The sequence below is a fragment of the Apostichopus japonicus genome, chromosome 2 (genome assembly GCF_037975245.1).
Source record: "Apostichopus japonicus isolate 1M-3 chromosome 2, ASM3797524v1, whole genome shotgun sequence".
Taxonomy (NCBI): Eukaryota; Metazoa; Echinodermata; class Holothuroidea; order Aspidochirotida; family Stichopodidae; genus Apostichopus; species Apostichopus japonicus.
This window is the reverse complement of record NC_092562.1, coordinates 13,962,974-13,985,520: the sequence shown is the minus strand read 5'-3', so window position 1 is coordinate 13,985,520 and position 22,547 is coordinate 13,962,974. Positions and strand designations below refer to the sequence as shown.

General features: G+C 38.3%; 1 protein-coding gene across 1 annotated transcript in view; it reads right to left on the bottom strand.

The window, feature by feature from the left end:
• LOC139978988 (uncharacterized) overlaps window positions 1-7,111 on the bottom strand; it is a 16,638-nt gene extending 9,527 nt beyond the window's left edge. The window contains exons 1-3 of the mRNA XM_071989629.1: window positions 6,954-7,111; window positions 833-1,054; window positions 295-466 (exon numbers count right to left, since the gene is read on the bottom strand). Of these exons, the coding sequence (XP_071845730.1) occupies window positions 295-466; window positions 833-1,054; window positions 6,954-7,005 (446 nt within the window). The 5' untranslated portion in view covers window positions 7,006-7,111. The remainder of the gene's footprint in view (window positions 1-294; window positions 467-832; window positions 1,055-6,953) is intronic.
• Window positions 7,112-22,547: the final 15,436 nt, after the last annotated feature.

Here is a 22,547-nt window from a genome sequence, read left to right as displayed (position 1 = left end):
TAGATAGATAGATAGATAGATAGATAGATAGATAGATAGATAGATAGATAGATAGATAGATAGATAGATAGATAGATAGATAGATAGATAGATAGATAGATAGATAGATAGATAGATAGATAGATAGATAGATAGATAGATAGATAGATAGATAGATAGATAGATAGATAGATAGATAGATAGATAGATAGATAGATAGATAGATAGATAGATAGATAGATAGATAGATAGATAGATAGATAGATAGATAGATAGATAGATAGATAGATAGATAGATAGCTGAGAATTACTTACTGTGTATTACAGTCAAATGAAACGACGCTGTTGCCAATATCCGCTTCAATTATATATTCCTTGTAAACGTTAACGTTGTCCGTGCGTTCAACAACGACGTGGTAGAACGTTGTATCTGGATCAACAAATCCGTAAGCAAGGTACTGACAACAGCAGTCAACCGATGGGTAAGCTTTATCAAAACAGGAGACACAGAAAAACACAAGAAATTAATACTTATAGTAGCTCGAATGGTTTCTTCAGGTATTCTGTTGCGAAATGTAACCTGTAATTAGTAGTACAATAATAAAGTTTGGAGTTATTTTCTGATAAATTAAAAACAAATTCTGATAAATTAAAAAAAAAGATAGATATATAATCGACGTCAGTATAATGTGAAAGCTAGAAGCAATAATGTTTCTTTATCTTGAAATATCCTGTATATTCATTCCTTAAAATAATCAAGAAACTTGATATCTGTTGGAATATTACATTAACATGGACCAATGAAAAGAAAGAATTAAATTTGGCCGAAACGAAAAGTTCTGCTAGTACGTACAAATTGCATTGTTGAATGTCCGGGTTACCGATGCTGTGGCATAGTTGTCTGCGGAGATTAACCTGCTTAGGCTAACGGTAGTCGTGATTATGTTGGCTTCGAAGAGGTATACAACATCTCCGGTGTAACACATTGTGATTCGACTTGCGCCGAACCCAGTTGGCGCCGCATAGAGCTGAGTTGTGCCGTCGAATAATCCATTATCTCGCAAGTGAAATTGGCCTGCGAGTATAGTCAGAGAAGAAATCTTAATTATAAAAATATTAAACTAACGTTAACCATTTTATTTTCAGGATTAGCATCCTCTTAGACCGCCGCCCTCCACCACCCCCTCCCCCTCCCCCCTATACACACATGGGGATAATACTGCAACGACCGCAGGGCTAAACCTTTATCAAATACTGGATCCTTCGCTGCCACTTGGAGATTTATACCTTTAAACGAATTGTTTAAACCACATTGAAGACTTTGTGAACCGTTTAAAATCAAATGCAAATAAATATAGTCCATAAACAGTCAATCAGACCAACTTAAAACTTAAAATTAACATACTTCATTGATTTGTACGTTTGTTCATGTTTTTAAAAGTAGAATGCCAACAGTGTTGACATTGAAGTATTATTATTATTATTTTTTTAATTGTTATATTGTAATAAACAAAGAAAAAGATAAAGACATGAAGCACAAAGGGACATTGATGATGTCATACTTGATTATGATTGTGGAACCTTGGGGATGTTTGTCCTTCTCTTTTGTTTCATATATTTCTTTTATCAAAATCATTGATGGCAACTGAGCCCATACCTCTGCCTTTTCTCTCCATTTCAATATGCCTCTCATCCTATGTTCAAATAACACCATCTCCATATACCGCGAAATCAACTCCAATGAGTTTGAAGTCAGCAGTCACGTGCAAACGTGTTTTGCGATTTGATATTCGTTTACAGAAACAGGTGTATTTGTTTCTTTCTCATCATGTTTGTGATCATCACTCTTAGATAATGACTGTAAAAACACAAAGAATGCAGCTCTCATTCTCAGACCGGGGATAGTATAGGCTAGCCTTTGATAAAGGCGTATCGGCCAATTTTTTCTTTGCCAAACGCGCTAGGTCGATCCTTACTATATTCATCACGCTATGAGCGATTCGTTCATGTGATTGCGCTGGCCTCTACATAATATATAGAAAGGGGAGGGAAATATAAAAGCCGTAGCATTTTCTTATAGATTATGTAGGGAGGCTGATTCGCGTCGCTGAGTATATCCTCAGCAGAGTCTAAGAATAGTATTGATTTGGGACTGGCTTCCGTTTTTCACAGGTGCTGTAAACAGTGTAACATTGTTCGCTGTTTGGATGATAATGAGTTTTCCTCCATCACCCTCCCCCCTCACCCCCCCCCCCTGAATAAAAGAGAGAGAGAAAAAAGATCACATGCATTTGGGAGAGAACACGCTACGAAAGGCAACTGATAATTAACATTCGAACATGTGTACGCATTGTTATATATGCTATAAATTAAAAAAATATCCTTTCCATTGTTTTCCTTTAATGACATTTACAGTGTAAAGAGTCGTAAAAGTGCTGTATATACGGACAATTAAAAGGAAGTAAACTTACTTGAACCCCGTGAAGGCTTAAACAAGTAGAATACTCGAAGAATGAAAAAAAAAACTTAAGTAAAAGAAGAAGCGCAAACAAACTACACAAACAAGAAACACATAAGCAACCAGTGCAGCACCACCCCACAACACATTAACACAACTAGCACATAGTGATTGAGATATGTTACCAAGCACAAACAGACAAATCTTTGAAGATCTATATAGATAAAGCCGGCGCATGAGGGCCCAGAGCCGTATGTATTACTCTGTTTTGACCGATATGACAGAAGCCCTGAAGGTCCCCAAGCATTTCGCGAAACCGAATATCAACCAAACCCAAGGTATCGTATGCTTGTGACGAAGGCGCTAGATTCATGAGATTTTATCAAAGATTTTGATATCGCCCCGATGGCGCTATATATTGATGACTCAGGCTCTGCTAGTACACACTAATACACACCCATACACACCCATACATACTATAGTACACACTTATATCTATATATATACACACTAAGACGTTAATCCAGTAAACGAGCGAGTCTGCATACGTACGTCAAATGATTGCCTCCCCCTCCCCCACCCCCACTCCAACCCCAACCCCAACCCACCCCACCCCACCCCCTTTCTCTGACGTTATATCTGTATTCAACGCAAAATGGATTAGCCAGTGCATGCACGTGCCTGCAGACGTACGTTTTATACCATAAATATGTTCGGCCTACAGGGCCGAAGGCGCGAGATATTTGACATCTCACCGACAGTGGAGCGTACTGTAAACATTTCACCGTATAATGATTTTTTTTTATACATAACTGATAAGATAGGCCTACATGGGTAAACTGCAAACAAAATATTGAGACGATGATTTGATGCTTCTCCATCCATGTTTGCCTACATTATTCTTATATCTCGTTAGAAACACCAGTTCTCTGCCATTAAATCCCAATCATGTCTTGTTTTATCATACTTTTACGGTTCCTTATCTGTACTACAAACAACAACAAAAGTTTCGTAGCCATCTAAGAAATACAGCAGAGCAGTTTCACGAAACAAATAGCCAAGTCAAATGAATCCGCGTGCGTCGTATATGCGCAATTTAGCTTCCGTCATTAAGTGCATTCAAACGCACTTCAAGAAATCATATCAATTGGTAGGTTATACAGTTCGTCTATCGCCAGGAAAATGCACAGGATACAACTCAAACAATGCACTCGGTCTACAGCCGCGTGCACCCAACCATATAGGGTTATGCCCCGGTTCGCGCATTATTCTGCGATAAACGATACGGGAGATCGTTGATTAACCCTGTTCATGTAAACAACGCACTAAATAAACATTAATTTTCATCTCCGAATGTTACAAATTCATATCGAAGCAATTGGCTGGAAAGGGCACCCCGTTTTTCTTTACTTCTATTTTAGTGAAAAGCCTCAGTTCAATGTAAATGCGCAAATAAAGTAACAAGAATGCCAACAATTAGGCTCCACAATGCGCAACAACAGTACGTTGTGCAGCATAACGATATGATGCGAGGCATACTGCGCGCGTCCAGCCTGTGGGCCTAGCAACACGAACCGTTGTGTCCAGCGATAACTTTAGTGAATTAATAAGACGGTCATAGTGTACTACGGATACGTACTAAGTATAGTATACACAAAATGAATGGTTATGAGTGCAATAGTGCACATATTTCATGAGTTGAAAGATGGAATGTTCCATTCAACGAGGCGAAGCCGGGTTGAATGGAACATCTTTCAACGAATGAAATATTTTCACTATTGCACGAATGAAAACCATCATTATTTGTTGTTTCTCACATCAAAACGGTTAGTATTCTTCAGGCTGAAAGGCTATAGAATGCTCGAAAAGTTCTGGAAATCATTTGGTCAAGGAGTGTTTACATCGAGGTGCTTATTGTCATACCTTACTTGATCTGTTCCGTTTCACAGAAGTTCCGGGATTCGTTTGCTTTGAATTGCTTGCCGGGATCGGGATTAAGCTTGCCGAGAACATTTTTGTGTGTGCAACTGATATTAATCCGCCGGTGAGGTTGTCGTGCAGTATCCAAAGGATAATGCATGGTCCGCTGACGACAACGGGCCAATCAGATCCGAGAATATTTAACAAGTATGAATGAACAGTTAAAACATAAAGGAACTGTAACAGGTCTCTAGATAACAGAATTACAGCGGCAAACAAAAGATATGTTGAACATTCTTTAACACGTACAGGGAGTATGAATTACATTAACATATCCCATCCACACCCTCTGAGCTATATAACCCAACAAGATAAAGACGTCATCGTAAATTGAAGGTTGGGATATAATCAACAAGTTTTCTCACTCATTCTCTTATCTTTTCGTTCGAACATATACATTCTCATGGGATTTATCAAGCATTTTCTTTCAACTAAAATGTAGCACTGCAGTCGGTACTACTTACATCGATACTATAAATCATCAAAATGGATTTTTAACATTCTGTTTACAAAGGCTATACCGTTTATCGTTCCTTTCACTTTAATAGTAATACCTCAGTCTTATAAAGAGAGGGGGTTGTACTCTTTTTGTTGTCTGATTTTTTTTATAGGTTTGAAGAATTTAGAATGCAATATATCAACTTCTACAGGCAAAGTGTGATATTTCAACTCACTTCAAGAGGAGACAATAGAACTAAACTATAACACCAACAATTTCATTTTCATTGAAGCGTATAGCTTCTTTCATTTGAATCATACGTTTCTGTTGGTTTGCTACACAATAATAATTGTTTGCTATTGCTTAGATTGAGAGGTGTGAGATTTCTCTTTTCTTTGGTTTGGTGGCAATTCTCAGGTGAGGATCAACAAACAAAACGGACAATTAATTGTCGCCAGTACGGATATTAAAGGTTGACATTAGAATCAATTGAGATATATATGTATATATATATATATATATATATATATATATATATATATATATATATATATATATATATATATATATATATATATATGAGTGTGTGTGTGTGTGCGTGTTTGTGTAGGGCAAATATGTCACCAAATACAGAACTAGTATATTGTTCGATACAGGTGACAAACGCCTACAGTGGAATTACGACCTTCTTTTCCGGTTTCGAACCTTTGGACATACAATCAACGTCCATAGCCTAGTTGGTTAGTGTGTCCGCATATAAAGCGGGAGGCCCGGGTTCGAATCCCGGTGGAGACTGGAAGTTTTTTAACTGTTCTAAATTTTCCAACTAATTACGTTTTCAAGTAAATATTATAATGATATATATATATATATATATATACATATATATATTTATAAATATATATAAATTGAGATATAGCGTAAACTATGAAATTAATGTAACTGAGTTGTTCTTCATTGATTTCAGTCAGGTTAGTCATATTTTAAATCAATATTATGAAACGCTATAAAAAGTCACATCTTGCATCTAAATGCTCGGTCAATACTTTCCACAGTCAGTGTGTATTTCCCCGAGAAATAAAAATGAAAATATAGAGAAAAGTTATCCAGATATAGCAATCTTAAAATAGCATACACGGGTCACTATACTAACCACATTACTTTTTATGAGTATATATCATTGTTTTTATGATTGTTATATTTATTGCTGTATTTCCAACCACTGGCATTCACTTTGGTATAGGTTTGAGTTTGAACCAGTTGTCGGTCATTGCGACGATTTGGGGAGGGGTATGGGGTTGCAGGAAGGAGAGTGAAGGAATTTAAACGCAAGAGTTTCTACGGGCATCTATAAAAATGACAAAGATATTTACTGAACTACAAAGATATATCTGATCGCGCCCCTCAAGAAGGGTGTTTCCAAAATGAATGGTGATGTCTCTTTTCGATGACCACCGTGTAATTACATCTGAACCAATACGGGAGAAAACACTAACGGTATACCCCTGCAGGCTTGGTAGGAAAATATGTAATCATTTATCTAAATCAGCGGGAAATTATATTATCACAAACTAAATGGTTTCGGGGAAGGGAAAGGGACGAGAAGAGAAGAGGGGAGGACTGGAGAGAAGAGAAGAGGAGTGAAGAGAAGAGAATGAATGTCTATTGTTCGTGAGGAAATGTGATCTGAAGAACCTTGTCAGGTCATGATTAACATTGAAAATAATGTTTCTTCATAATTAAAAATTACGACTGCCCGGTACCTTAGTTTAAAATTCCGAAATTTTACTCTCCTATTTTAATCTCCATCAAGTGGAGTCACATATGTTGTTAAAAAAAAAAGAAACAGTTTGACTTCCTAAGTTTTATCATCTCAGATAATATGAATAATTTTTTTTTGTATTGTTTCTTCACCTTATATATATATATATATATATATATATATATACGTACAAAATATCTTCAGCGATGGTCAATAAAGGTCAACAAATAGAAATGTCGTGAAGTGGTATTTAATATAAAATAGAGTATGATATGCGTGATGATTTCATGTTTGGAAGAATATCTTAGACAAAAATAAATAAATTAAAATCTTACCAAACGCCAGTCCACAAAGGCCCAATAGTAAGAGAACCTTGACGTGCATCATCCTGTCCGTCTTGTATGGGACCCAATTACAGTATGAAGAAAACGAAGACACGGGAGCTATTCTTAGGTGTCAAGTGCATAGCTGTATTTAAGGAAAGTCTAAGGTCAAGACAGAGAGTGTTATAAGCATGACCCCGTTTGATGATTGGTGATTGACGTAGAATAAAGGCATGGTCCGTGCCTCAAAGGCGGTACTCACATATTTGTATAGAGTATTTATTAGCACAGCGTTGCGTTTAAGGCCTAATTTAACACCTAGTACTTGAGAGTTTTGATGCCCGTGAAAGCACGATTTGACATGGAAACTTAATCTTTTTTTTCGTTGGGGGAGGGAGAGGGGAAGACCCTCAGACCAGTTCTCCCTCATCCTTACCCTACATGAGAGTCGTCTTCAACCAATCCAGGGCTTCCCTTTATAAGAAAAAAAATAATTTGCCTCCGGTCCTTCCGTAAAAAAATCATGCCCTTACCTAAATCAGTCGTGGGAAATTTTCATCATAGCCCCTCACCCCAAACGTTGAAGTACTGCGCACGCCTCTGATGCCGCCCCCATGCTGTAAGCCTACCGGATTGCTTCATGATGATCTGCCAAGCGGGGTAGAGCAGAATAAAATTATTTTTATGATCTGCCAAGCAGGGTAGAGTATGAATAAAATTAATTTATGATCTGCCAAGCAGGATAGAGCAGAATAAAATTAATTATTAACATAGATTACTGCTTACGGGGTTTTACATTTCTTTGAAACGCGGTTAACTGCAGCAACTTGCATTATTACTATTTTTTTATAGTATTACACAGATCAATGTCATGTACGAATTACCGGGCCAACTGGAGATGAATCGATACACTAAGTCTTTGTAAAGATAAAGTCCGACAGATTTAGTATGTGAAGACGTACTATATGCAAAACTGTAATGTTGGAAATGATAGGAAAGTCAGACAATGAATATGTAACAATCACAGGAATCGATATGAATATGCAACAATCATCACTGAAATCGACATGAAGGTCTGTTCTTGTTACAGTGGCCAAGAATATTATGACGATACACAATGAATCGTATATACGGTAGCTCACGGATGATATTGGAGTTAAAACGAAAGTGGACAGCCATCTCCAAACTTTCTAATTTTTAATTCCCAATTCCGACATTAAGCACACACTTTCACCCTTGGAACCCGATAATTATGTTACAAATGTATGTCGTAATAATCCATTTGGATGGTTGCGTTGTCGGCCGGTTGGAGTTTCAACCTTTAGACAGTGGATCTATGATCAAGAGGTCTTGCAAGTTGTATTAACCATGTTTGAACGAACGAACGAACGAACGAACGAACGAACGAACGAACGAACGAACGAACGAACGAACGAACGAACGAACGAACGAACGAACGAACGAACGAACGAACGAACGAACGAACGAACGAACGAACGAACGAACGAACGAACGAACGAACGAACGAACGAACGAACGAACGAACGAACGAACCGAACGAAGAAACCCAACCAACCAACGAACGAAAGGATGAATGAGGTGGAGGGGGGAGGGGGAACAAATAAAATAGTTTGCAAGAATGGGGCTCTGAACCAGTGACGTCTTTACGACCAACTAAACAGATCCAAAATTCAAATGAAGCCTAAAGCCTAAATTAGTCTAAGCCATTGTTTAACGTTTGTCTATTAGTACACCTGATACTGCTTTCCAATGATGAAGCAAGTGGGTTTGTATAGCATTTTATTCAAATGACCATTGTGTCATCACATTTTACATAACAACGAAATGTACCACTTATAAATAACAACGAAATATATGTATCACTTGCCCTCTAAAAGGGCATCACAGTGAATGTATGGGGGGAAAACAATTAAAAATTAACTTCATGCTGCTTCAAGTTTAACTTTGGCAAAATTCACACCCACAACCTTTAATTACACCCACCAGCAAAAACACGACTGCGCTGCTTTCAGGCTTCACTGAAGCTACATAAAGAGTCAGACTACACTGCACGATATTTCCCTCAAAACCATGAACTTAAAAACCCAGAAGAAAAACAGATAATCTGCAAATTACTGGGGTAGGGGTTGGGTGGGGGAAGAGAGCCCTTTGTACCACTGCCCTCCTGTGGCTTCACCAAGTTACGAAGGTTCATGAAATGGTCAGTGACCCTGCAGTGGCAGTTTATGCAGGAATGCTGTGCGATAATCGTGGGTTTTAAATTTGGTTAACGTTATAGTATAGGTAGCAAAATACATACCATACTGAGAAAAGCACATGGGGGCCTAATGGCATCGGGCGCATTAAAGAACATTTGAGTGCTTTGAAAATGGGCATTATATGGGGAAGAGATTTAAAGCCAGAGATGTGACCATGCCCTGTTAATGCTTTCCAGTCAAATGCAATATGCCAGACGTAGATATAAGTCAACATTTTTCTGATATTTAAAAGGTGATTTTTGATTTTCTTTTGAAGGGGATGTGTAGCTGCCGTAGCGTATGACCACGTAAACAGTCTTACAGCGGATGCAATATGATAGGAAGCAGTTGATTGCGTTTGTATCAACATGATTCCTCTATAGCCATCATAGATACATTCAAACATAACTTGTCATCTTGTTACAATTGTTTTAATGTTATAACAATTCCCATAAATCAATCGGGGATATTTAGAGTTTGCTCCACACCCCTTCCCCTACACCTCTCAATCCCCACCTTTGAAACCGTGCGCACGCCACTGGATAACACCATTGATTACGCCCCCTCCCGCCACCCCCACAGTATTCATAGTACATTGAGCCTTATTTCATATCAATAGGCTCTGTATATGAATATAACTACAAAGTATATAATAATAGTATCGTACAAAATGGTTTTAGAAAAAAAAATCCCACAGCTAAACAAAGGATTTAAAAGAACCGTTGCCATGCTTGAGTGTGTTTTTATATATCACGGATTCGATTATAAGTAACACCCATTTTGTGAATTGGTTTGGATTCAATTCATCTAAAAGCTGTTTGGTTTGTTCGTCAACCTTAGGTCAACTCTTTAGTTCGTTTTTCTGTTACGCTTCAATGACCTTGACGCCCTGATATAGAGCGCCATCAATTTTTTTTTTTTTTTTTTTGGCTCTCGCAATGGATTTAGTATTATGTACGTGTGAGAGCTCTGAGGACACGGTTCACAGAATCCATTGATAGAAAGTACACCCGCCTGCTATAGTACCAATGGTGTCCCCTTTGTTCAGAGTAAACGAGAAATGCAGTTGTTGGCAGTGTATGGACCCCAGTTTTCTTTGAATTAACCACATGCCAACCCCACAGTGGCTTAGGGTCGAGGAACAAGCCATTAGATGAATTCTATACCATTACACATATAGTTAGGTTACATTATAGTAGGCTAATACTGTCCGAGTGTTAGCAATGTCTTACAGTGCGGTATTTGTAAAGCAAGTCATTGTCGTATATACCGGTGCTGTGGCCGGCCGATTGGATAAAGCCGGTGGCATTTGAAGCAATGAGGCGTAGCAATCGGGAGGTTCCGGGTTCGATACACGACCGGGTCGTAGTAAGGTGGGGTTTTCTCCAAAGAGCAATCTAGGGTTTACCCATGTGAAATGGCTTTCTCAATCGATAAAGATTCCAAATTTGAGTTTGGAAGCCACCCGATTATTTTTATTTCTCACCACTTTATATATAGATGATTGAACATTGTTTTGTATGAATTTCATGTAGGACATTTCTTGTTTGTCTTGTGGTATAAATGCGTAAAAATCCGATAGTACAAAATGTTAGGGCAAGACACCTGAAGATTGGACTCAAGCTTGAAGCTAGTGGTGTGTGTAGGTAAGGAAGGTGGGTTGGGTGGTGGGGGGGGGGGTGGGATGTGTGTATGTAGTTAAGTTATTTTCAAATTGAAATATTTTCAACCTTCTTTGTGTGAAAATTCAGGCAAAAATACGTTTATCCATGGAAATCAATTATCCATCGGATAGTTAATCAATAACGACGAACCCCCAAAATCTGTGACCTCAACGTGAAGAATAGAAATTCCGCCATTCCTTTCAGCCTTTTTGTTCTTTTATCATTTGTCTTCTTCCATTGGCCCATGCACTCGTCGTAATGGTATTGGTACCATACAAAATGCTTGCAAAGTCAAGTGACCTTTCGACTATGATTCTGCAAATCGATGGATGGTTGCCGAGTGTTAGTAGGCGGAAGTATGCTAGCCTTGGTGTACTGCCCTCTATGGTAGGTATAGACCTACCCTTCCTTGGACCGAGCGTCTTTGGTAGCTAAGCATACAAAGATGAAATAAGTAACAATGCATGTTAGCAAGCAGTTGTGTCTCTCTTGTGAACGTATCGTATGTATATAGGTAGGTAGAGGCTAGTCCCCAAATAGTATGTACAGCCTAATGTACCCCTTGTTGTACTGCCCAGAGAACGCCCGCGGCAACGCTTTAGATTGATACTAGTTCACGCCCCTGTTTGGAGAAATGTCCAAGACGTTTGTATCGGATAGATCCTCGAGCATGAAAAATTCAGTGGCAAGCACATTCGCGGTTGGCAGAAACGGACGCGAGAACGGGCTGGAGCATAGCATGCACCTGTTATTGGTCTTAGAAAGTGTACAGGTTGGAAACTAGTGACCTACCAGTCATCATCATCATCATCATCATCATCATCATCATCATCATCATCATCATCATCATCATCATCATCATCATCATCATCATCATCATCATCATCATCATCATCATCATCATCATCATCATCATCATCATCATCATCATCATCATCATCGTCATCGTCATCGTCATCGTCATCGTCATCGTCATCGTCATCGTCATCGTCATCGTCATCGTCATCGTCATCGTCATCATCATCGTCGTCATCGTCATCGTCATCATCATCGTCATAATCATCATCGCCGTCATCATCATTATCATCATCATCATCATCATCATCATCATCATCATCATCATCATCATCATCATCATCATCATCATTATCATCATCATCATCATCATCATCATCATCATCATCATCATCATCATCATCATCATCATCATCATCATCACCATCATCATCATCATCATCATCATCATCATCATCATCATCATCATCATCATCATTATCATCATCATCATCATCATCATCATCATCGAGATTCCATACAGAAGATATACAATGTTGCTTATTTTCTATTTGTATCTGGTGTATCTGGGCAACATGTGGGCTTACCTTTTCTTCCATTTTGAGGTAGGATGGCTTTCTTTTTTTGGTTAACCAATCATATTCCACTATAAACAAAATCCTTTGAACCAGCATTTATTTCACACCGTGTTGTTAGCCTAATAAACCCCTACCAATTACGTGCATATTGTACTGATTCTCAATAGTGTCAAACTAATAAGCTCTATTCCTTCAGTTTAGTATATAGGCTCAGTGTACGATGTCTGTATACCCCCATATATACCCATTATTGGGTGCATACAACCATGACTGCAGTTGGAACTGCTGTATGCTTCATTGGGTTAAGTGAATGAAGCCTTTTGGTAATGAATTTGGTAGCGAACTTGTTTACGAAGGCAAGCCTTTGTGATCATATGGCTAAAATTTTTGTGGTATTCCCTTTTTACGAAAAAGGGTGAACTTGTAAAAACAAAAATATGTGTATGTTATCAGTCACACCTAGAAACCAATTCAATACAACCTATCACGAAGGTGTTAACTACGACATGCATGACGTTAAAACCCTTCTTTAAGAAAAGAAGGATTGTACAACGATCCAGATGTTTATCTTTAAAAGTTATGGGTTCGATTTATAACGTGACTGTAATATTGCTACAGGGCTAGTCCATTACACACACACACATATACACGCACACGCATACGCACACACACACATATATATATATACATATATATATATATATATATATATATATATATATACATGTTCACTATGAGGGTTGCACAGGTCGTGGGGTAATTGGGGGGGGGGTGAGGAGTAGTAGTTGGGTGAAGTCAAATTGAGCTATATTGCACTTAAAATTGAAAGAAAAGCGAATTGAGCGAGATAGAATATTATTCTTATTGAAGTAAGCAGTAAGTCCTTTTGTTTAGTGTTTTGTTCAAGATCTCTTTAAAAAGATTTATAACTGACTTGACCTTACAATGAGATATACACTGTTACAACTATACTCTACCAAAAGGTTGTCTGTGGTGATGCAATGTTTAAAAAAAAATATTATTATTAATTAGGAGAAAAATCCTAGGTATTTTCGTTTCGTTTTGCAACAATTCAAATGGAATGTTTAAGTTAACCATATAGTGGCCTCACATTGTAAAGTCTTCAAAACAGATAATACCAGCAATACTGCATGGGTGTAACTTTGAACAAAGAGTTTACTCTGTAAAGGTTACTGCTTTACCTTATGTTTAAGATTCGTTGACTATTATCCTGCAGAAGTTTTCAACCTGCCTTATTGTTTCTTTTCAAATCCAAAAATAAACGAACTTCTATTAAATAACCAGTCACGATAGATTCGGTTCATTCAACAAGAAAAGATTACAATTTTGAATAGGAAGAATAGACTCATTAGAACAGTTGCACAGTTTCAGACGAAGCTTTTGTCTACCACGGGATTCTTCTGATTGGCCGCCGTTTTATTTTTTCGCTTGCTTTTTCTCTTCATATTGATTTAATACCAAATACGCAGTCACAACGAATAACAAACAAGGGTGTACGATTTCAATTATATATATATATATATATATATATATATATATATATATATATATATATATATATATATATATATATATATATATATATATCAATTATATTTTCAATTATATATATATATATATATATATATATATATATATATATTCTGTGGGGAGGGGGGGGGGGCGGTAAACTGTCGACAAAATGTTGTTTCATACATGATTTTATATACTTTATGAATATTTGATCGAATCCTCTCAGAGTATCTCACCATAATGGTGGATGTTCTTATACTACATGCAAAGATGACTGGGCTAAATGAATGGTAAGTTTAGGGTAAAGGCTACACTATATATGGTTCGGTGGGTCATACAGATATGTCTATATTTGAATTCAGAATCATTCTCTATTGAGGATTATGTATGACGTGGAGTTTATATCAAGCGTTCTCCTTTTAATACCTATGGGTGCGGCGAACGTTATGAGGTAATCGCCAAGGAGACAAATCAAATCTAGTCCCCATTCTTCGCTCCAATCACAGAGTAACCCACCAGATCTGTTTGCATATTTTGTACCGACAAGAAGTAAGCCAAACCACATTTATCTAGGAGATGTCGACCCTCCCCGTCCTTCCCCCACCCAATCCCTTGTGCAATTGCTTGGTTCCATCCAGTGTCGCATTGAACTATAGGCATGATTGAAGCTAGTGCCTATGAGGCATCGGCCCCAAGGTCTAGGGGTTTCGTTCAACACTTCCAGGCTAGACTTAACAACTGCCTAGTTTCAGTTTTTGCCCGCAAAGCTTAATTAGGAGAGGGGGAAGTATGTTGTCTTAAAGCATAGAGAGTGTTAACCCTGATACGCAAGTGATCTTACAGCCTAACCAATTATGACGTAAGTACTGTAGGCAAAGACATATATACACGTTACAAAATACTTGTGTGCTTTGGTATATACGTCACGTGTATACCCACCCAAAAAAAACAGCAATTTATAAAGACATCGATATACTGTAATATATTAGTACAATAGTAATTCATCTTTTTTTTTTGATAGATGTTAAAATTAAACTTGACCGCATAAGCTTGCATCCATTCCTCTATGGTATACTTTTGATACCGTTGATTAGGCCTACCATATCGAATAGCACCGTAACCACATCAATACAATCTTGCTTTCGTTCCTTCTACGCCCCCCCCCCCCCCCTCTTGTGGTTGTTTTTTTCTAACTTAAATCAATTAATTTGACGAAGAATCAAGAAAGGTCACGATTTTAATTTGACCATTATGAGTGCTTGAATTTCAGTGCAATTGTTTTTTTTTCTTTATTAAACGTTGTACCAGTGTCGATATGGTACAGCCCATACTACTGTTATAGCTTGCAGCAACGTGCAATATATATATATATATATATATATATATATATATATATATATATATATATATATATATATATATATATATACAATGAAGTTGTTCATCCATATTGGTCCATATTGATATATACTCTGAAGTGACATTGAAGATTTTTAAACCCAATCCCCAAACTATGCTATATTATAGTTTTGTTTTTACACAGAATACTATCCACTCAGTGGCGGACTGGCCACACGGCCATTTTGGGCAATGCCCGGTGGGCCAGTGGGCAGGTGGGCCGGTGGGCTAAGGAGCCTGGTAAAAATTACAGCCCATTTTCACAGTAGTTAATAGAGTACAGACGGGCTGTGTAGAAACACTTTTTAAATGCTTGAAAAACTTAATCAAATCCAGTCTAAAACATATATTTTTGTCTATTTTGTTTACGTTCTTAACTTTCTCACTTTAATCAAGTGTTGAATCTGTAAAATTATTTTTGGGACTATTTTAAAGGATTATTGTAACCTTCAAACTTGAGAAATATAGCACTATTTTGCATCTAGGCAGTCCATAACTTCCAAAACTCAATGGGGAGGGGGACACCCCATTAAACCCCTCCCCCAGGACGGCGATCACTTTGTAAGTAACATATCAATGAATAATGACCCGGTCTAGGTGACAAATGCCCGGGCTGGTTTGAAGACCCAGTCCGCCCCTGTATCCACTGATGTAACATGTACATACATTGCATGACGAAAACATTTTATTATTAATATGTGGTGATTGTGGTGATTATGACACTTTCATAGCGTCGTAATAAGGGTTTTGTATTTAAATATAACAGGCAATGATAATTCGTTTTTTCGGTTAGACACCAAAAGGATTTGTCTGAAATTGTCTGAAACTGATGTCTAACTTGAAGAACCACTGATGTTATGTCTTCTGAGCTCTTCGACTTAGATGTCATCTTTTTAATGATTCATCTCAAAAACATATGATCTAATTCGAATTTAAAAATCATCAGATTTCAATACCTGATGTACTGATTTTTTGGCTTTACTTTATTCAGATATTTTAAGTAGCACAACAATATCACTTGCCTCAACTATCTATACATATACTAACGTTCGAATACAAATGTATTATTGTAAAATGTGTACGTTCCACCGTATTCCTGTGTATTAAGATAACGTATGCAGCCAATAGCAGTGCCAGGTGGGGACTGGCTTATAGAAGTTGGAATCGACTCAATGACCCAACCGGATCAATGACAATGGGCGCCCGTCGGGCAGAGCCGTAATTACGATAAGCGGCATAGAATATATATATATATATATATATATATATATATATATATATATATATATATATATATATATATATATATATATATATCCGTCCCACCTCTCGCTTCCCTTCTGCACCATTCCCCACCCCTCCCCTACCCTCCCACCTCTTCCCTCCTGTGATAATAGGCAGCTAGAATTTCTGGTCATCATACCGACTCAATATTCAGATATTTTAAATAGCACAACAATATCACTTGCCTCAACTATCTATACATATGCTGACGTTCGAATACAAATGTATTATTGTAAAATGTGTGCGTTCCACCGTATTCCTATGTATTAAGATAACGTATGCAGCCAATAGCCTGTGCCAGGCGGGGACTGGCGTATTGAAGTTGGAATCGACTCAATGACCCAACCGGATCAATGACAATGGGCGCCCGTCGAGCAGAGCCGTAATTATGAGAAGCGGCATAGAATATGTATATATATATATGTGTATATATATATATATATATCCGTCCCACCTCTCGCTTCCCTTCTGCACCATTCCCCACCCCTCCCCTACCCTCCCACCTCTTCTCTCCTGTGATAATAGGCAGCTAGAATTTCTGGTCATCATACCGACTCAATATTTGATGTTGTCTACTGAATTTATTCCATTAAAGGGTGAACATCTACTGGAAGCACTCTAACCCTTCCCCACCTGACATTTGTCATTGCCCCATTTGGAATTTGTTTAGTGATATAACAGCAACAGTACGGTAGTAACCCAAGTAGACATGTCTCCCATTCCACCAACCAACCGAACTTATAAGTCATGTTTCTACCAAAATGAGGTCACCCCTTCCCGCTGCCATTACATTATTGTATGAACTTATATGTGTAAATAAATACTTATATTGGAATCGTCGGAAGCGGGTGTCAGGAGATCGAAACACACCTCCTGTGTTACAAGGCTCACGAGTTCTGATCAAGGGGAAAAGGAAAGGGTTGTGGTTGGAGTTACAAGACACCCACCACAGTGTAGTGTACATGACTAAAGTGGTGTGTGGGAAGGGTGGGGACAGGGAGGGACGGTGGCACAGTTCCCCCGACTCATGAAGGTAGGGGTTGAAATTATTTGGAAGGGCTAGAGGCGAATGAAGAACATTATAGAGGAGGGGGAGGGGGAGGGGGGAGGGGGACTGAATTTTGGTCAATGAAGAAGACACCTGTAGAGGATTTTGGGTACTTATACTGAGCAACAAGTTAGAGGTCAAATGGTGCATTATGTGGCGCATATAGACTGTAAATTAGGTCTTTATAAGTATGCCTAAACGCAAGTTCTTGCCAAGAATACTTTGTGTGAGGTTATAAAAGGAGAGGACGGGGAGGCTACTCGTAGTAGTGGTCCAATTCTTCCCTGCTGAATGCAAAACTCTTCCGACTAAAGCATTTTCCACCGACTGACGGTCACAGGTGGGAGCACCCCCCCACCCCCACCCACCACCAGGAACTCCCCTTTGCGCACGTCACTGACCCGCCACGGTCTCCCACCAATGACCAATTACCCACATTCGAATACTCTTGCACCCATCATGACGGTTTCTCTCAAGTTCAGAGTTGAGATATTGCCTTAATGTACCAGCGTAGAACAGACCTACCACATGTATCAAATACACGAAATCTCTCAATGGATACAAGATGGCGGCGAATTATGAGTTATCACAACTCTCCCTATAAACGGCTTTGCCGTCGGACGAAACTAGCTCCACCTTTCGCGACCAACAGGAATTCGGCGACTTCGGCAATTTCGGCGACTTCGGCATCTCAGCCTGGTAGGGTATTCCGTGCCTCGGGCCCATAGGCGTAATGGGTCCGGGTCGGTTATCCGGTAGGCCAATCCGCCTGTTGCTTACTGTTGCTTACATGTGGGATTTACACAAGATAAATATTGGAATGGAGTACTGAATGATGTAATAGACCTATACTAACTCTCGTGATGGTCAAGTTTTCATGACCTCAGGAGCGAAAAGAGAAAAATGCATAGACAAAGGTTTCAATTACGAGTACAACTTTTGTAAACCTATATCATGGTACCTGATAAAAAATCAAACACAGTCACATCCAACTTTGCTTCCTATGCAAAGACCTTACTAACATCGTTGCCACTTACGTTCCGTACACGACAGGCATTTTACACAGCACTTTACAAAGGACACTATCATTGAAGTATGCACCAACTCACTTGATCCCAGCATATATCCCAATCACATATACCCATGAATGGTCATAATATGTATTTCCCACATCCTCAGATGTACTCAATATTGTAGTCTATATTACCATATTGTATAACCATCGTAACCTTTATCCCCATGCATGTGGCACCAAACACGGTCATAACTATGTATTTCCCACATTCCCACACATGTATCCTACATTCCGGCCAGATAATCCCAATAATAAATATTGTAGACCATGGGCGGTTAAAGGAGTTTCATAAGGGAGGGGTTGGTCACGATCAATCTGGGGTCCCCATTTTTATTAAATTATTCTTAAACGGCAAGGGTGCATTCTGGTGCATATGCATGCTATAAACTTGGTCTAATAATTAGGTCTACCCGCAAGGTTGTGTTAATAACTACTTCTGATATTTTGTGTGTTTGTGTGTACTGTTGCCAAAACAAGGAGGGGTGCATGGGTGTTCAGTCCCACCTGCATCCGCGCCTGTTGTATAGCCTGGATCAGCAGAAGAAGAAGGGCGAAGTCAATTTAAAGTGATAGATACGCCTTCGTGAGACATTTCACCATGGTCTACAAGATCGCACGTCAGCAAACAAGATACAGCCATACCTTGGTGTGACTTGTGACAATGCATATGACGTGTGACGTGTGTTCTCAATACAAGAAATACTGGTTTAAATCCACAGATAGTTACCACCAATAAGTCAACGTTTCGAGGTCATATGACGCACTAACGATTATCATAAGGTTATTCATTAAAACAGGATACGCCCTGACTGCAATACGTGTTGATACAATGGTCCTATTCAAATATTTAACTTAATAACCAATTGCTGCAGTTATTCATATAACTATTTTGCTAATTCTAAATTGTTACTGAGTGTGTTACGTACAAATGATCTGTGGTCCAAAACTGCCTCAAGTTTATCCTTGTATGTACCCATCTACTGCATTATAACTTACGTTATTTAAGACATAACGCTTTTTATCAGACACCGGAGAGTCCATTTAAAAGGGTAAAAACATAGCGGGGATTGGAAGGGACAAGCAATTGCACACTATCCGTTTGTATATATATATTTATATATATATATATATATATATATATATATATATATATATATATATATATATATATATATATATATATATACATATATATATATATGTGTGTGTGTGTGTGTGTGTACATATATTCCGTCTCCCCCCTATCTTCGGATAACCCCTCCCCCAATTCTCCCAAACCATTTCAATTTCTTTTTTCTTGAAAAACTGGATACTACTAATGGTAGCATTATTGGACTTTATCGGTACGGTACTCTTTAATTCCCTGGTACTTGTAACAGTATGGACCCTCCCATGGAAATGTACATTTTCGCAATAAACCGAATGTTAGTTCAGATTATACAGTCCATTTGGCTAATGACTGATTTCAATCGACATAAGCCGCAGGCCATTACAGTATTCCAAGTGACGATATCTATTTAGAGACGCCTACAGTTTTTAGGAAGGTCCGCCAAACATTTCCCAAAGAATGAAGAAATCGATGATATTATATAAGGGGAACAAGAAGTGGAAACAATCTTGGGCTAAAGTTTACTTCAAGAGTCAATCATATACAGAAATTTCCCAAAGGTGGAGGGGATACCTCCTACTTGCGCAGACCCTTTGCGCAGGTAAAAAAAAAAGCGGGAAAAAATCCGCCACTGGTCAAGATAATGATTTGGTTTAATATCAGGGCTCTAATGTGAATGATATACTTATTATATGATATAATATTATATTATATTACTGTTATAAATTACATCAAATCGACAACAACTGAAGATTGGGTAGCGCATATACAGATATCATGCCTCACAATATCGTGTACAGTATGTAACCTTGAACTTGTGGGTACTTTTGAGGCCATAAAGGAATCAAGAACCAGAACCGTGTGTTTTTGCAATATTTTGTCTTTCTTAACAAAGTACGGTGACTGAATTCCGGCCTTGATCTTGCAGTTGACTGATTCAACCAAAATCCCGTTTGTGAAAAGGTTTCATGGTCCAATGACTGAGTTAACGTGCATATTGTCTGCCGCATGCAACACTTTGATGATCGCCAACAATGAAATATTCGTTCCATTGTTTGGTTGGGTTGATTTTTCTCAGCATATTTCTGGCACTAGATAAGATACTGTTCAGTCGTGCGTTCAGAAATATGACCCTTTACTTGTAGGTGGGGTTCTCAGTTCTAAATACACTATTGTGTTACGCAGTCCCCTTGCCTACGGTAGATAGCACGTTGCATGCATGGATACACAACTTGCCATAAATTGGGTTCCTGTACAGCAACCAATGAAAAGCGCCCAAAAAAAAAACCAAACAAAGATACCAAGTCATGCATGATATGCATGGTATAATAACTACAGTATATGCTTACTATTGGTGTTACGCAGTCCCCTTGCCTACGGTAGATAGCACGTTGCATGAATACACAACTTGTCATAAATTGGGTTCCTGTGCAGTAACCAATGAAAAGCGCCCAAAAAAACAAAAAACAAATATACCAAGTCATGCATGATATGCATGGTATAATTAACTACAGTATATGCTTACTCTGAAATTGTTTTGATGACGTCAAACAAACTGAATACTAGCCTGTGGTTGGTTATATCACTAAGGGTGGAGTCCTGTGAAATAACAACAGACGATATGAATAGACGATATGGTGTGATAATTGCATATACAGTATACACGATAACTTAAGCCACCGTTAGGGTTATTCGAAATTGTGTGACCTTGCTAAAGGTTTCAACACTATAGGGTATAATTTCACATAACATATCTATTGACGTAGATTTTGTTAGTTTGGGGGTTTTGGGCGATTTTGTCTTTTCAAACCCCTAGCTACCATAAAAGTACAAAAAATAAAATTGTAGTTGATCACACAATTCCCAATATCCATTTATCTGATCATTGGCTGAATAAGTGTCTATCTATCAAAGCACCGGTACATTCTATAGTACAATGAAAGTCTATGGTGTGTGTGGGGGGGGGTGGGGTCGAGATGGCGGGGTTGTTGATCACTTAATCCTTTATATTTCGATATACAAAGACACTCGTCATAGTAGCTTCATATACATTTTAATAAACATTAGTATATATACCGTATACACTGTTTGCCAAGAAACTGTACTCAGCTAAAGGAGCTACATATTTGTTGTGGGGGGAGGGGGAGGGGGAGGGGTAATTTTAATATTATCTCAGTTGTATGAACATGACAGTAACTAGATGTAACGCTTCATAGTCGAATAAACAGATAGGGCTTTGGTTTAGATTGAAGGAAAGCGTAATTTTCGCTTTATTTCACAAGATAAAATGATACATGGAGACTATTGAACCCCCCCCCCCTGCCACCTCCCACCTCCCCTTCCCCCACCGCTCCCTTCGTGATACCTTCATTTTCATTGGTTTACCTAAATCGACAATTTTTTTTTTTTCATTTCACCAAACACTACTGAATTTCCCATAGCGTAATACTAGTTCGAAAAAGTAGGCTACTGCATAATTTGAACACGCAACCCTTTCCTTCCCGCTACTTTGTGTGTTGTTCGTCTTTTTGTCATTCCTTTGATTGACATTTCGATGTCAATAGTTTCGGTCCAGTGGTCTCGCCATACTTGGCTTTTCACTTTACACTTTCATCCGGCGAACAAACCACAGCAGTTCCACCGATTATTATACTATTTATGCATCGTCACTGCTGTGATATATTAACTGTTAATGCTGTGCTATATGTTTGTAAAACGCCATGTAAGGTGTAACTGTTTCCTCGAACTTAGCCGGACAAATCGACACCTTCTGATACCATGAATCATCCAAGTTCAAACCTCATCAAAGTAGTTTCTAAGTCGGTTCTATTGTGACGTATTGAAACTTAGAAAGAGTGAGTTGTT